The sequence below is a fragment of the Trachurus trachurus genome (assembly GCF_905171665.1).
Source record: "Trachurus trachurus genome assembly, chromosome: 5".
NCBI classification, from domain to species: Eukaryota; Metazoa; Chordata; class Actinopteri; order Carangiformes; family Carangidae; genus Trachurus; species Trachurus trachurus.
Window position 1 is genome coordinate 19,958,924 of NC_139896.1, and position 16,528 is coordinate 19,975,451.

The 16,528-nt window shown below is 40.9% G+C and overlaps 1 protein-coding gene across 1 annotated transcript in view; it reads right to left on the reverse strand.

Moving 5' to 3' along the window:
• The window catches only part of ptprt (protein tyrosine phosphatase receptor type T), a gene marked incomplete at its 3' end in the record, with an annotated part of 280,480 nt that overhangs the window by 159,980 nt on the left and 103,972 nt on the right, over positions 1 to 16,528 (reverse strand). Inside the window, exon 10 of the mRNA XM_083971093.1 lies at positions 9,843 to 9,952. Within this exon, the coding sequence (XP_083827219.1) occupies positions 9,843 to 9,952 (110 nt within the window). The remainder of the gene's footprint in view (positions 1 to 9,842; positions 9,953 to 16,528) is intronic.

Below are 16,528 nucleotides of genomic sequence, written 5' to 3' on the forward strand. Positions count from 1 at the left end.
CAAAAGTTCCCATCAAAATCTCTACAACCACCAAACCACAGAAAAAGGCGTCACAGAGTAGAACCTGATTCACCCCGGAGGAGGTGATCAGAGATGGAGGGAAACATCAGCCGGCGGTGACAGGTTGACGGGGAACGGCCTGAATGTGACAGCCACGCTGCAACTTCCTGCCAGCCAAGTTAAAACCGAGCGACAGGAAGTGCGCTCTCCCTGCGGATGTCAATGTAGGCCATGCGCACGCCGCTGCTCCACATCAGCAGTCGCCCACTGACGAACTGCTCGCCACAGACCCACATGACTCACACAAGATGTCAGACGTGTAATTGTGGTTTTGTGATTTCTCCTCAAGTCAGCAACAGACAGACAGTTCTGTTTCACTGAGTCTCTTTTTTGTTACTTCAGATGTCAATTATTCATTTTTTTCACTAATTTATTCATATGTTGTGTATAAAAATTAAAAACAGCAAAACACCTGATGGAAGACAGTGACAACATACTGCAAATAGGATGCAAAAATAAAAACAAAAAAATTAAAAGATTGATATTATTTGATCTGAGATCCTTTCACATATGGAAAGTCAAAAGTGTGCACCTTCTAAATGCACTGATGAAGTCATATTAAACACAGTAAACATTTTGAAATTAAATGAATCATTATCTAATAAAAAAAATGAATTTAACCATTAATTGAAAACATTCATGCCTCTGAACAAAATATGCTTCAAAGTGACAGTGCTTGATAGAAATGTAGTGGAGACAATATTTGTCTTTCAGTTTAGAGCAGTAAAATTGACAGAGCTCTGGTCATTACAGAGTAATAAGTCATATGAAAAGAAATAAATGTGCTTCAAATTCAGAAAACAACTTCATTAATTTCATCAACACATGTGCTACTAAAATTTGGAAACACCCTGGAAACACAATGGATATGTATCCATGGGTATAAAAAGTGATAGATAGACTAAGCGAAGAGCACATTTGCAATGATATCTGAATCATGTGATAGTGACATTAAAATAAACCAAACAATCTCACCTTTATGTGCATGGGGCGTTCATTGCATTGCAAATGTGAAACTCTGTGTAAGTGTTATCTTAGCATTCCCCAGCCAAGTCTGTCACTTTTTTGTGTCTGGGACTGTTGTGTTGTGAGTTTTTGCAGCAATTTGTTATAAAAAAAAATATATATTATTGAAGTTGTTTTTTTGTATTTGAAGCATGATTGTGGATGTGGTTTCTTACACCGTGTCCTAACTGAATGCTGACACTGAGATCTCAGAGCCACCGTACACAATTTCCCAAAAAATGTAGCTGAAGTTAAAAAACAAATACTGTACAAATATATTTTTAGTAGAGTACATGAGTGAATGTAATTAGTTACTGTCCCACAGTCAGTTACGGTGAAAGACTGAGGTCCAGTTCCAAAGGGACGCTGATTGTTGTGTTTAGAAATCACAGCTTGGATGAAGTTCTGAGGAAAAAACAAACAAGAAACAAACAAAGCAGCGTCTGACACGCACACTGCTCTGCTCCCACCTGGCTGGGGTCATAATTGCTATGAGCTCGGTGCCACTGAACATTTAAAGAGGCTGTTTTCATCACTTGGCGTCGTGTTGTTAGCTCATATCCTGTAGCAGCTCTGCTCTGACACAATGATAAAATCAATACCAGCTCAACAGCCTCTTGTATTTGTATTTATTTATTTATTTTGTTAAAATTGTTTGTGATCAAACACTTGAGACTAAATACATTTGCTTTGCTGTTTCGGTCGGTTGCTTAAATATCAGACTGTTGGTGCAGCGTTAAAAGACCCAGCTGATTACAGAGGAACAGCCAGGTAAATCAGCTCCAGTACAAACTGCCTCTGTCTGCTATTGTGTTGCTGCACACACATGCGCACGCACGCACGCACGCACGCATGCACGCACGCACGCACGCACGCACGCACGCACACACACACACACACACACACAGGTGTAATGATAGCAGGCCGTTCCCCTGCAGACCACAGCGGCAGGGTGACAGAGTAAATGGGGTCGGCAGCTCAATGACCTGAGAGCTCCACTAAATATAGAGCATTATCGACAGAAATGAAAAACAATACTGAGGAAGAGAGGAAAGAGGGGGTCGAAGATGAAGGGAAGACAAACATTATGGATGAGGCTGCTCAGTGTCAGTGACTGTTTCTGTCTGTGTGCTTTATTCTCAAACACAAACTTTTTTTAAAAATGATATCACACTCGGTTTCTTCCTTTCTTTCTTTTAGATCTTGTAGAAACAGGGGAATGCAAGGCGGTGTCTGTGAACAAGTGTGTGTGCGTGTGTATGCATGTGTGTGCGTGTGTGTACGTGCACTGTATGTGCTCCTCTCTTTTCATCTGTTGAAACAATACAGTAGTAAACACAGACATTACTGCAGGGCAGAGCTCTGCAGAGATCTTCTCTTGCTGATCTTAATCAGCAGTCTGGGTGTGTGTGTGTGTGTGTGTGTGTGTGTGTGTGTGTGTGTGTGTGTGTGTGTGTGTGTGTGTGTGTGTGTGTGTGTGTGCAGTTAAGCTCTGAATCCAGCATTAGGAGCCAACTAAGGTCAAATCGACAAACAAGCTCCTCGTCAGTAAAAGTTTTTGAGTAAAGCAGTGTAGTGGCCACATGTTAACAAGAGAGTTCAGTGATCCTTCAACACTGAGGCCATGTTCACTCATACACTTTATTTTTGAGACACAGACCCCTAAAAACACTTTTGGTTTTATCTTTGAACATTTGTGATTGAGTTTTATTATGGAAAATCATGGGTTTCTTTTTATTATAAAAACTCTGGGATTGTAGGATAATATTATAATATATGCTCACAGGCAGGTTAAACTCTTCTCTCACTGTCCAACTTCCTGTGAATTCATTTGTTGGAAAAAATAAAGTTGAACATCCATGGAGCGAATGCTGAGTCTGTTTTTAGAAATGGCCGACTTCCTGTTGGGCTCACAGCGAGCTGAGCCGCTGCTGTCGCTCAGTGAACGACGTCGAGAATCGATGGCAGGTTGCGCTCGGAGGGTGGCCACTGCTCTTCTAATGAGAATCAATCATCCCAGTGTTGAGGAAGCCGGGGGTTCGGTAGGAGAGCGAACAAGTATACGTCTGCTTCTTCCTACAGAAATCAACTGAGCGGCATAAAGGCCGCCGTGGCCGCCGCCATCGATTCCTGTGATTGATTACAGGGTTGGACTGAGGAGGGAGGAATTGAACAGTAAAGTTATTCAGACCAGAATAACTAGCAGCAGCCTATAGCTCGCTGAGCCGGATTAAATAGCTCACAGCTCTGTCAGCAAAACTTCCTCATATGTGTGTACAGATATATAGTTTTATATATTTACATCTTTTTTTTTTGTTTCATTGTGTTTTCCAGTGTTTTAGCAGCTGGAAAGTCGGAGTGCCTTTAAACACACCAGACAAAGTTGTTTTCCAACAAATAACTCACTCAACCTATGTTATAGTTTTTAACATCCAAACTGCATATGGTTGAACATTATTCCAGCCAACCTCTGTGACCACAGTCAACACACAGTCGCCTTCTCATATGAGGGTAAAGGCAACATGTCATGTGGCACGCTGCTGCTTCTCCTTATTTTAGATTTTTATTAATGGTACTTATTGAGTTTGTTTTCAGTAATTGGCCCCTAGTCATGTTTTTATTTGTCTCTGTTCTCTGAAGATTTATATTCATCAGATAATAAGCTCTGAGATATTTGCATATATACAGTACATAACCAGGTCACCTCTGAGTTGTTGAGAAACCTCTACACCTTTGAAAAGTGTTTGAATAAAGTTTATTGTTATTTCTTATATTTGTAGGTTAACCTGCTTTAATGTAGAGGAGCCTTTTGGCCTCTACAGGACGACTCTCTCAGCTCCAGTCTCTTATATTAAATCAATTCACTATTTTGCTTGCTTTTGTTTAAGAAATGAATGAAAAGCGACGGTCTAACCCTTTAATCGATGTTCACAGCAGAGTCTGTGGAGCTCAAAGTGGGGGGTGACGGTGGGGGTTTGGGGGTTAACAGAGACAACCCACAATGCCACTGTGGTTTGATGAGGCAATCAAAGAAGGGATTGGCAGGGTCATGGTCTGGATCTGTGTGTGTGTGTGTGTGTGTGTGTGTGTGTGTGTGTGAGTGTGTGGGTGTGTGGGTGTGTGTGTGTGTGTGTGTGTGTGTGTGTGTGTGTGTGTGTGTGTGTGTGTGTGTGTGTGTGTGTGTGTGTGTGTGTGTGTGTGTGTGTGTGTGTGTGTGTGTGTGTGTGTGTTCTATTTCTCTCAGTTCAGTAACCTATATATGCTGAGGGTCACAGGATGGGGGGTCATGGGGTCTTATATAGGAGATGATTAAAACCAATTAGAGTGGAAACCTTCCGTTATACAGGTGGAGCAGCTTCTCTCCCTGCTCTGTCAACACTTGAAAATGACTTAAGGCCACTTCTCGTAAATAAATAAGAGGAAATTATTCCTATTATAGGAAATTGTTTGATTTTACAAATTAAAATCCTTAAACTGGAGAAACGTTCTTCAGCAAATACATTATACGTAGCCTATTCCTCATCTTAAACCACCCTCTGCACAAATCTACCAGTTTTAACCCCAATTTGGTGTATTCCAGTTAAGTGGCCACTAACCGCTGCTGACCGAGCCAGAGCCAATTAAACTGCAGCAAGACGCTCAAACTGGATCAGAGTCAAAATCCTGCATCGCTTTTAGTCTGATCTTATCTGAGAAGGAGAAAGAAATAAGCACAATGTCCAGCTGCCCCTGAACTCACCACTCACATCTATTAACTTGGATCAACACTTAACAAAATAAAACCTTTCCTCACACCCGGAGTAAAGTGAAGGGCTCATTTAGCAGTGACTGGAGACTTCCATCTGGATGGCAGCTGAGGGCGACAAACTGATCCGATCACACATCTGTTGAAGGCCAATTTAAGAAGCTTGTGTTAAAACTTTGCATTAAATTGGTCTAATCTACTTGAAGAGTGAGTGCAGCCAAACTCCTTACACTTCTTTCCTTCATTAAATTTTGAATTTTCGAGAACATTTCAGGATTATTTGCATTTGACAGAAACTAAAAGACACACTATTGCCTACCCCTTGTTTATTCACCTGTAAACTGTGATAGTTAATGATTTTGTGATGTGAAGTTTGACAAGCAACAAATAAAATATAATATTATCAATTTGACAAATTTTAAACCTGGATTTGTTTTGTTTATGTTGAGTTGGCTCTTTATTTTGCAATTAACATTCCTGTTATCAAATCTTTTATATCAGAAATATAGTTTTCTTTATTTTCTTTTAGTGGGCCTGCCACTAAAGATTCACACAACTTACATGGTTTCAGTGCCGTAAACTGGCTACATTTTGTCTCAAAAATGAGGAATGTTTTAATGTAAATGAAGGGAAAGGTGTAGTAAAAGGAAGGAAAAATGGGTGATATTTTTTACTTAATGTTTTATGATAGTCAAAGAGATCAGGTCAAGACAAACTAATTCAATTTTCAGATGTGAAAAAAACCTAAACTGACTTTTGTTATTTCTTGTACCAAACGAACCTGTTTCCTTCACACCTGGAGAAGGTGATTTATGATTTATGGTGACATTCTTATTTTTCCTTTATCAAAAACAGCTGCAGCTCCTGTGATCTGAATATTGTACATGGCCGTATCCTGATAATATTTCTATGAATTGTTCATCCCCTATGGGCAGCAGTTATGAAACTGCAGCAGTGAGACAACTCTGAACTCTGAGACAACAGAACAACCTTCACTCCTCTTCCTCACCAGTACAAAGAGAGAGAGAGAGAGAGAGACAGTTTTGTTCCTCAAATCATTGCTTACATCTCCCTCCGTCCTTAAACATCCTCCTCCCGCCATTACACTTTCCCTCGACATCATTTATCCTTTCTCAGATGAATAAAGGACAAGAGGGAGTGTGAGGCGACTGTGAGGGAGGGGGGTGGGGGGCTGTCGGTCCCTTTAGATCTCACCCAGATGTTTCCCTTTAATCCCGTAATTAGCTGCAATTACAGTAATAGATACGAGAGATGAAGTGATCATATTTGCACACTGAATTAATTTGTGTAATCGAATGCCGTTGCCCCCCCGCAACAAGTCTCCAACTGTGTTTTATCTCCCCGCACAGTTCTTCTTCGTTCCTCTCTCTTTCCTTATCTCTCCTCACAATTCTCCACAGCCCCCTCCCGTTCTCCCTTTCGCTCCCTCTCCCCCTCTCATTGTCCAAGGTTCATCTGGTTCCTATCCTGAAAAGCGAGGGACACAGGGAGGGGAGGGGGAAAAAAGGAGAAAAAAAAGAAAACACAAGAGACAACAGAGCAGGATGGGACACGACAGGAGCCCTTTAGATGTTGCAGATGATGCCTTTAATCCTGTCAATAGCTGCAATTATAGTAATTATCTCTAATAGCAGCGCATTGTGCTCAGGCTCTGATATGTTTAACAGATGATGCCGAGTCGTGCCGCCTCCACCGGGCAGCGAGGGCAGAGAGCTTAGATTCATATTAATGAAACCCACACACACACACACACACAAATAAAATACAGCGAAACTGATGACGGTCCCATGAGGTTCATAGACTGCCGAGTGTTTTTTAAGCTGCGGGTCGAGGTCTAATGGAGGTCTCAGAGATGGTACTGAGTGGTCTTTGTACTGTGCGGAGAGGAGGAGAGAGACTGGAGATTGATGTTAGGAGGTAGAAAGGGCTCCAAAGAAAATAGAGGCAATTATATGGGAAGAAGATGCTGCCAAAATAAGATGTGCTTGTGTTACGAGATGTGCAAGGTTGTGTGAGATGAGTCGAAAACAGCAGATAAAGCTCAACACACACCTACAGCTGTGAGTCAAGCCCCAAAACCGCTGTTTTAAAGTTATAAAACACATCTGCAGCAAGTATTTGGGGCTAATAATAAACTGTAAAAAATAGCAAAAGGCTTCTCATATTTGAACCTGTTTTACTTCATCTTATATAAATGTTGCATTCATGTTAAATCATCATGACCAGGTGTAGAGGCGCTTATATCCCATTGTGCTTCTCTGATATGCAGACACAGAACGATGTTACAGCCTTCAAATGGAGAGGTTGAAAATCCATAACGTTATTCATCAGTTAAACAATCCAAAACATGTTCTAATTCCAATTTCTCAAAGGTTAGATTTAGCAGCTTTTCTCAGTCGTATGTGCTTTTAATTGAAATGTCTAGGTGCTGAACAACCACCAGAAACATTTTATGGACATTGGCTTGGATGTAATTTGATATTTTTTAAATACTAATTTTTTAAAAATCCACTAACCAACAATCAAAAGTATGATTAACTATAGTCCAAGTACATCTCATTTCATAGTTTAGCAGTTCCTCTTTTCATCAGAGTCATTAAAACTGCATGAGATACAAGTGTGAACTTTGGCTTTTACTAGAGCTCCATACAATATACAGTAAAGATAGATGTCCATGTGCAGTGTAATTATAAAGCAGGTCTAGGTTCTATATTAATACTGTGAAAGTATCAAAGCCTAAGTCCAAAGAAAAAAATGCTCTTAATGCACAGAGCCTGTATTCAGGAACTGAGCCTTCAAGCCAGCTGTCAGGACTTCTGTTTATAAATATTATTATATAAAGCAGTCACCACCCACCTTGACCCACCATCCAACTCTTGCAGGATTGAGAGTGTTGCACTGGAACCTGCTCTATTTCTATTGGATCATTCATAAACCGTCCGGCAATCAGAAGAGATGCTCAGAGCCTCCTCTCTTCTGATTGGCTGACACTGACATGTTGTTATACAGTAGCGCTCCAGAGAGAAGCTGAGAGAGGAGATGTAAAACTACACTGAGATGATCAACACTTCAGATAAAACACAGGAGAAGAAGAGACACACTTATACACAAACACACACTTCCATCACACAGTCCCATTCATACATTCACAAAGTGAAGAACTCACTGACGACTTCACTAACTCTTCACACTCGCACTCAACAACTTACTCAGGAACACACACACACACACACACACACACACACACACACACACACACACACACACACACACACACACACACACACACACACACACACTAGCCCTGACAGGCCTTGGTGTGAGGTATCTCCTTGATGCAGTGATATACGAGTCAGACAGGAGACAGAGAACAGGTCAATAATTCATTAGATAGAGGCTCAACTCAACTTCAACCCAAATAAACCGTCTATAACCACACACACACAAACACACACACACATCCGCACACACAAACCTCAGTGTGTATCTCACTAACTTCCAAACATTGTCTCAAGCGGTGTCAGGGGAGCAGTCTCCTCCCTCCGTGAGAATTTACAGTCATATCTGCTCATTTCCTGCTCATTTCTTATTTCATATCTTCCTGTCTGTTCTTGGATACAGCAAAGATTTGACAACAACACAACCTGTCAGTGAAGCTTTGTTAAACATGATGAACACTGATGTTCCTCTACCTGAGCTCCTGCCTCTGAACTACGGTTGAACTGATACAGTTGACTCGCCAGTTGTCTTTCTTTAAAGGTGCTATGTACACTTTTGCTATCGCTACATACTGTACTGTAGCTAATGTTTGCATTGACAGCTGGTTACTATGTGGTTTGGTCACTGTTGTTACTAGTGAGGTTAGCTTTTCTTCTGAGAAATACTGCTCTTGACAGATCAGGGGAGACTGGATGCCACTATAATAACAGGGAGCTAGCCAGGGTTAGCTGATTGGCATGCTAACTTCCAGAGACATCTCCACCTCAGAGATGACTCTGTGTACCATGTGGCTAATTTGAGTTAATTTATGAATTCATTTTTTGAACTACAATAATCGTATAAGGCTCCTTTAAATTTCTGTATTTTGTTGCTCCGTAACTGGGATCAGTTGAACCATAACAAGATATACCACCTGACCTTTTTTCATGGCAATGCAAAAAAAATTGTGATTCATGCCATGAAATTCACATTCCTGGCCAAAAGAATGTGGGAGTCCTCGTCTGGAGCTCAGTGCCATTGAGGAGAACCTCAGTGTTTTCTCAGACCTGTTTAACATTACAATACTAGGAGATGGTTTGTGGAGTCATTTCACCTTCCTGCACAGAGACTCTGTCATCAACCTGATCCTGCACCTCTGGAGTGAACTGAAACCAGACTGAGGGCCAAATGAATACAGAGTGTGAGGTAACCACGCCCCCCTTCATTTGAATATAATATTTGGAAATAAAAGTTTCCAGAAATGAATAAAAATGAAGAAAGTCTATGCATTCATTGATTGACTCACTTATATATTTATCTGTTTATCAGTTTAATCATTTATTTGATCATTTTTTATCATATCTGCATTTGTTTGTTTATATCATTCATCTAACTAATACAGACTAAAATGGCATCTCTTCCCTCCGACTATTATTTTCATTTCTCCATGTCTCTTTTCTTCTCTGATTATCTGCGTCACATCTAGTTTTAAAATTGCATTTGAGTCAAAAGAGTTGGAGAGATAGTGAGAAGTTGGTGTATCTGCTGCAGTTGTAATAAAGTGTAAAATTTAAAAAAAATCCTGCTGATTGGTCAGTGGAGGTTAAGTGTGGAATCTGAGCTGAGCATTAAACCTGGGATCAAACCTGAGGTTTTCAGCTTCACTCTGTAGCACAATGATTTCAACCTAAAACCTTATATCTGAGTTTTCCTGAATGCAGTAAACACTGATGTGCAACTTGCAGATTGTGGATTTAAACCTGTAACCTGAATCAGATGTGGGCGAGGTTTGAGTGAGAAGCCTCTGACTGACCTCGTACAGCGTGATGACCCCGTTGGTCTCGTTGGGAGCTTTCCACTGCATGTAGATCTTCTCCTCATACGGCGTGTTCTGCAGAGACTCCATCGGCACCGCGCCCGGCACTGCAGAGACAGAGGACATCACAGGGCGTCAGAACTCAGATTCATTGACTTCAATGAACGCCTCACACAACAAACACATTTTATCTAATTATGTGATTCAACTGAAGCAAAACTTTCAAATGTCTGGAACGGACTCACAAACATTGAGTTACACTAAATCTAATCCTGTATGTTTGTCCTTGTGATGAATCTGCTGCTGCATCAGAAACATTTCACCCCAAGAGACGTTTTTGGTGATTAAATACGACAAGATATTCACTTACATCCTTTACAGTATATTGCTTATTATGTCTGGATTTTCATTTGTTGTATAAACTGTATATTACGTTTTGCTGACGAGAGCTGAACTCAGCTTCTTTGTATCGACACAAACTGTTGAGCTTTTATGAGACGAGACAGAGAAGCTGCTGAGGGATGGTTTTAATGTGATGCTATGATGATTATGAGTAGGGCTGGGTATCACTAGGTACCCCACGATACGATACTATCACGATATTTTACCCACGATAACGATAATATCACGGTACAGCGATTCTGCGATTATCGATATATTGCAAGAAATTTCATCCACGATACATCACGATATCTGTGTCACTTAAAATCCGAGTTGTATGTACATCAGACGATAGTGATAATTCATGGGACAAACTGAGTCAAAACAATGTAATTCAAATTATCCATGCCATTTTATACAAGTGCAAGTTACAACAACATATTTCAATTGGATTTAGGTCTGAAACATGATTTATTAATTGAAAAAAAAATTGAAAAAAAATTTTTTTATTGAATTTTTTTTTTTTTTTTTTGGAAAAAAAAAATCGATATTTAAATATTGAATATCGATATCGTATCGCGGGATAAAGTATCGCGATATATTGCCATATCGATATTTTGGCCCACCCCTAATTATGAGCTGGTTTCGGTGAAGCCGCTGCCGTCGTCGTCTCCGCTTGTTCAATTACAGGAAAACGTTGTAGAATATTAGTTTCTGCTGAACGTAATCTCTAGTGTGAGAAAAGTGTATCAGGAGCCTCTGCTGGCGTCATAATCATCTTTCTAATGCTTCACCACATGTCAGGGTAAGTTTACCCAGCAGCCTCCACTCTCAGGTATCGGCGCTCTAATGTGGTGAAATTAAAACTAGAATCATCTGTAGCCCAAATAGGAGACAGGCTGCGATGGTTTCATGTGGAGACGAGTCTGCTGCAGCACTGTGGACGGCGAATAATGGAACAACTGCTGAGACAGAACTGGAGCCGCCGCCGCAATCCTCCGACTCTCAGCCGGGAGCCGCCGTTCCAATCAGACTCAACCTCAAAGCTGAAGTATATTAGTTCAAAGTCAAACACTGAGTCAGTGTCAGCAGCTGGCTGGCACTGAGGGTGCTTGTGTCGTTGCCTCTTTAACATGATATCAAACAGTGATCCTGGGAGAAAATTGTGAACTTTAGGTTTTAAAATGATTCTGTTCAAAATGTCATCAGCAGGACTGCAGCACTTCTTTTCACTCATCTGTCAAAAATATATAAAACTTTCTAATCAAAGTTATAATAACAGATCTGGATTCATCCACATCTGGGAATGATGTCATCTCAGCTCAACACACATCCGACTCATTATAGTAAAATCTACCTAGTAACAAGAAAGTGTGTACTTCAGTCAGGTTAGGTGTGGATGTACTCGCGTGTGTGTATGTCGGCGAACAAATGGAGAAGTGTCAGACATGTCGTCAGGGAGTAAAACTGTCAAACACACATACACACCTACTGTAGCACTTGACTCAACGCAAACTACTACACAGACACACACGCACAGAGACAGACACAACCACACACTGAGGGGTGTGAAATGTTATAAATGTTGAGAAGGAGACAGACAGAGCCACGAGGGATGAGTGACTGCAATGTGTAAAGTGTGTGTGTGTGTGCGTGCGTGTATCTGCTGCCTCTCCTCACTTTTTACTTTTTGTTCCTCGCTGTAAAGCTGCAGGAATATTTCCTGCTGTGACCTCTGACCTTTAATCTGCTGTTGTTGTTCTGCTGCTGCTCTGGTGGATTAGACTACAGTAAATGTAAAAAAGGAACGAGTCTGGCGCCGACAGGAAGCTGGAATGACTCCTGTGTTGCAGGTGGGAAACGTTCCTAAACACTGCACTGTGTTCACAGAAACAAGCGATCCGCAGCCTTTCCTCTTACATTTATGTGTGTGTGTGTTTGTCTTCAAAGTATTCCTGCTGCTTTTTCAAGCGATCAAACTGTGGGCTTTACTTAAGGTGTCATCCTGGGCTGAACGTTGCTGTACCACACTTATCACCACACACTTACAGTCTTAAATTAATATAAAAGAACATAATAAAAAAACACAACAAAACAATATCATCGAAATCAGTTAAATCAAAGGTTGTAAGTTGGACAAAATTTTGTCAAAAAAACTTAATCAACATGAATAATAATTTCTTTACATAATAACAACTACTTCTTTCATAATTAAAAAAAAATAAAAGCTGTATAAATATATCTTTTTATATCTATGTCCCTAACCCCATCTCTATATTGATCTGTGGGCTTTTCGTCCTCTTCTCTCTCTGCAGACCAAAGAAGGGCAAAGGTGAGGTCTCGAGTTAAGGGTAAAACATGAAACAGTTCTGACAAATATGTCATAATTATTCACGTGTTCTGCACTTTTATTGCCCCAAAAATTCCCATTACAATAATGCAGAGAACATTTGTGTGACACCCTGCACGTGTTCCTGCAGCATATTCGCCTGACAGCTTTGTGTGACTGAGCTTCATTGGCTTTGACGTCTCCTCGTCTACAGGTGGCGCTGAAGTGCCATCAGGGCAATTTATAAATGACGGCTAATTGAGTCGTTTGTGTTTTTGTACAGATCAGGCGTGTGCATGTGTGTGTTTGTGTGTGTGGGGTGGAGATCAAAATTGTTAATATGTCTCTATGTGAAATAACTGAATCAGCAGCTGCTGCCCTGTTGGTTGGCTGGTTTTCATACTAATAATTAAATTCACATAACAATGAAAACACTGTGAGTTAGACAAAACATCATAACTAAACAACCGGTGAAAGCTCACCTGCCTGCCATGATGTGTTTTTGTCATGTTTACACAAAAACTTGACACCATAGAATACTTGTCTGATGAAAAAGTCACAGGTTAATGAACTTGGTTCCTCACGTGAACTGCTTTGAGTCAGACACACACACACAGTCACACACACTCGCGGACTGTCAGATAAGTCTGACAGTAGAATATTATGATTAGTAATTCCAAGGTGTTGATTAAGGCTCGGCCTGTGGAGCGGATCAAATTACCCTAACAAAGAAACGCAATTAGATGCTGCCATTTTTATTCAACACCGTATCACTCACTTTTGTGAGTCTGTGTGTGTGTTTCTAATCTTTTTTGATGCACAGTGTCTACCTAGATGTCTGGGTGGCACCTTTGTGTGTATGTGTGTGTCTGTGTGCATCACAGCGTGTACCCTGACAATGGCATGCTGCTTTCCAGTGTGTCTGCACATCATGACGTACACTGCGTATCTGTAGCTGTGTGTGTGTGTGTGTGTGTGTGTGTGTGTGTGTGTGTGTGTGTGTGTGTGTGTGTGTGTGTGTGTGTGTGCGTGCGTGTGTGCGTGTGTGTGTGCACCATGGGGGCTGAGAAAGAAGAAAACAGGCTTCATTGAAACGATAACAGCAGCTGTAACACATTAATCATAACTTGATTAACTTCCACCGTGCTGCACAATGAATGGGCTCCTTTATTAAGCCAGCCCTCTCTCTCCCTCTGTCTCTCTCTCTCTCTCTCTCTCCTTTGCTTCTCTCCCTCTGTCTCTCTCCCTCACTCTTTTTTCCATTCCTGTTTTTCAATTATTTAGCCCTAGCCCCTCCCCCCTCAGTTGAATCCAGATCTGTTTCCTGTCTGGCTCGTCTAGCTCCTTCCTCTATCGACTGTCGTCCATGTTCCCATTATCAAAACCGAAAGACTTGTTGTTGCTCGTTTCTATGGTTTCTATGGACTTTCATTCTTTGCTCAGAGCATCAAACCCTTGTAGTTGCTACAAATAGATAGATAGATAGATAGATAGATAGATAGATAGATAGATAGATAGATAGATAGATAGATAGATAGATAGATAGATAGATAGATAGATAGATAGATAGATAGATAGATAGATAGATAGATAGATAGATAGATAGAGAATACTTTATTCATCCCTAGCAGGGAAATTCAAGTGTTGTATAAAACGATTGCAGCAGGAACAAATGATCTCTTAAATCTTTCAGTTCTGCAGGTTAGGGAGATGAGCCTTTTACTGCGGCTGCTCCTCTGACCTGAGAGGGTTTTGTGTAGAGGGTGTTGGGGGTCACCCAGGATGGTCTTCAACTTACACCCCATCCTCCATTTAACCGTAGCCATCTACCAGCTCCGCTCCCTCCCCCATCACTGAGCTACATTTTTTGATGAGCCTGTCTAGTCTGTTCCTGTCCCTGACCTTGATGTTGTTACCCCAGCAGACAATAGCAAAGAATGTAACACTTGCAATGACAGACTGATAAAACATACGCAGCATTACATTACAGACATCAAAAGACCTGAGTCTTCTTAAAAAGAAGAGCCTGCTTTGTGTCTTTTTGTACACATCATTTGTGTGTACGGACCAGTCCAGCCTGTCATCAAGGTGTACTCCAAGCTACTTGTATGACTGAACCCTCTCAATGTCCACCCCATCCACAGTCATAGGCCGTAAGGATCTTTTGGACCTGCCAAAGTCAATAATCATTTCTTTGGTCTTTGATGTATTAAGCAACAAGTTGTTCTTGTTGCACCAGTCTGTGAACGCCCCCACCAGGTCCCTGTATTCATCTTCCTGTCCCTTCTTCACACATGCCACTATGGCTGTGTCGTCAGAGTACTTCTGAACATGGCAAGATTCAGATGTAGATGTGAAATCTGCAGTGAAAAGTGTGAAGAGGTAAGGTGAGAGCACAGTACCTTGTGGTACTCCTACACTGCTCACCACTGTGTCTGACATGCAATTCCCCAGCCTCACATACTGTGGCCGCTCTGTAAGATAGTTATAGACCCACAAGATGATGGTTGGATCTACACCCATCTTCTCCAGCTTTCCTCTCAGAATACTACTGTAGGTTGAATTGTGTCAAAGGCACTGGAAAAGTCTAGAAACAGCAGTCTCACATATCACCCAGGTTCATCCAGGTAAGAGTAAATCCGATGCAACATGTAGATGATTGCATCGTCCACCACAATGTTCTCCCGGTATGCAAACTGCAAGGGGTCCACAGAATGCTGTACTTGAGGTCGAAGGTGGCGAAGTATAGCAATGGTTGTGAGTGATGTTCAGGGATTATTCTCAGGACATATAATGAATCTTAGTGGCAGTTCAACAGAATAAAAGTCTGCGATTAAGATTGAAATCATCATGTAAGAAAATTAGCATCAACATAAAAATGCAGTGAATTTCAATACATCATTACAAATCCCTCAATTTCACTATTCACCAACCAGAGCAATTGGTAATTTACTCACATTAACATTTCATGCCCTTTGTCCACATGTTATTGAAACCAAATGAAGATTTTAGTTGTTGATGTATTGATCTAAAGTTTTCAAAGAAACAAGCTGAGGGCATGCTGAACAAGCTGAGAGACGTCATGTTGCTAAAAAGCATCAGTGAATATTTTATTGTTAATGTGAAACTGTTTCATTAGTGTCTTTCAATGTTTTATTGGATTTATTGAATTTAATCCTGTGGTCTGTTTGTTGTGGAGAGCTCTGTGGATCATTCAGCTGCTGAACCAGGAGAAGCTGAAGACAGCAACTCCCATGATCCTGTGCATTTCATAGCATCACTATACTACACCAACACAGTGTTGGGTTGTTATTTTGATTAGGATGTCAGGGGGGAGGAGTTCAACCTGAGGTCTGTAACATACTGGAGCTTCGATGAATAAGAAAACAATAAAATATCTGATTTAGTGTCCACATGTGGAGATTGAGGAGGTCGTACAGGTCGTAATCCTGCTGCTTGTTACAGATTCATCTCAAACCCATGTTGACGTGCAGCAGCAGAAGCAGTGATGATGGCGATGCTGCTGCTGGATTAAGATTAAATTACACATTGTGATATGAGGATTACAGGACAGATGTATATTAGTTTTCGTGATCTGAGAAGACTGTATGTTGCTTATTGTTTTTAAAGGAATGCAGGATTAGATATAGAGGGTGTTACATGGTAGAGAAACTTGGTTTTTAACATGTTAAAAATCCCTCTTTGAACACTCAGACATCAGACGGTCTCAGTCGGTGTAGCCATAAACAACAGGTGATGACAAACAAAGCACAGCTGCAAGTGCAAGTCAAATGTGACAATCTTTGAAATATTTAGATGAAAATCTTATTTTTTGAAGATTTGGTTTAAAGAAGCATAAAAAAACACAAAGCAGCAGCAACAAAGGCTGAGTTAGTGATGACCGCTTGAATCTTTCTGTTCCTTCACATGAAAGTTTGCTCAGTGGTTTGTGGGCGGAGCTTCCTCTGATCCT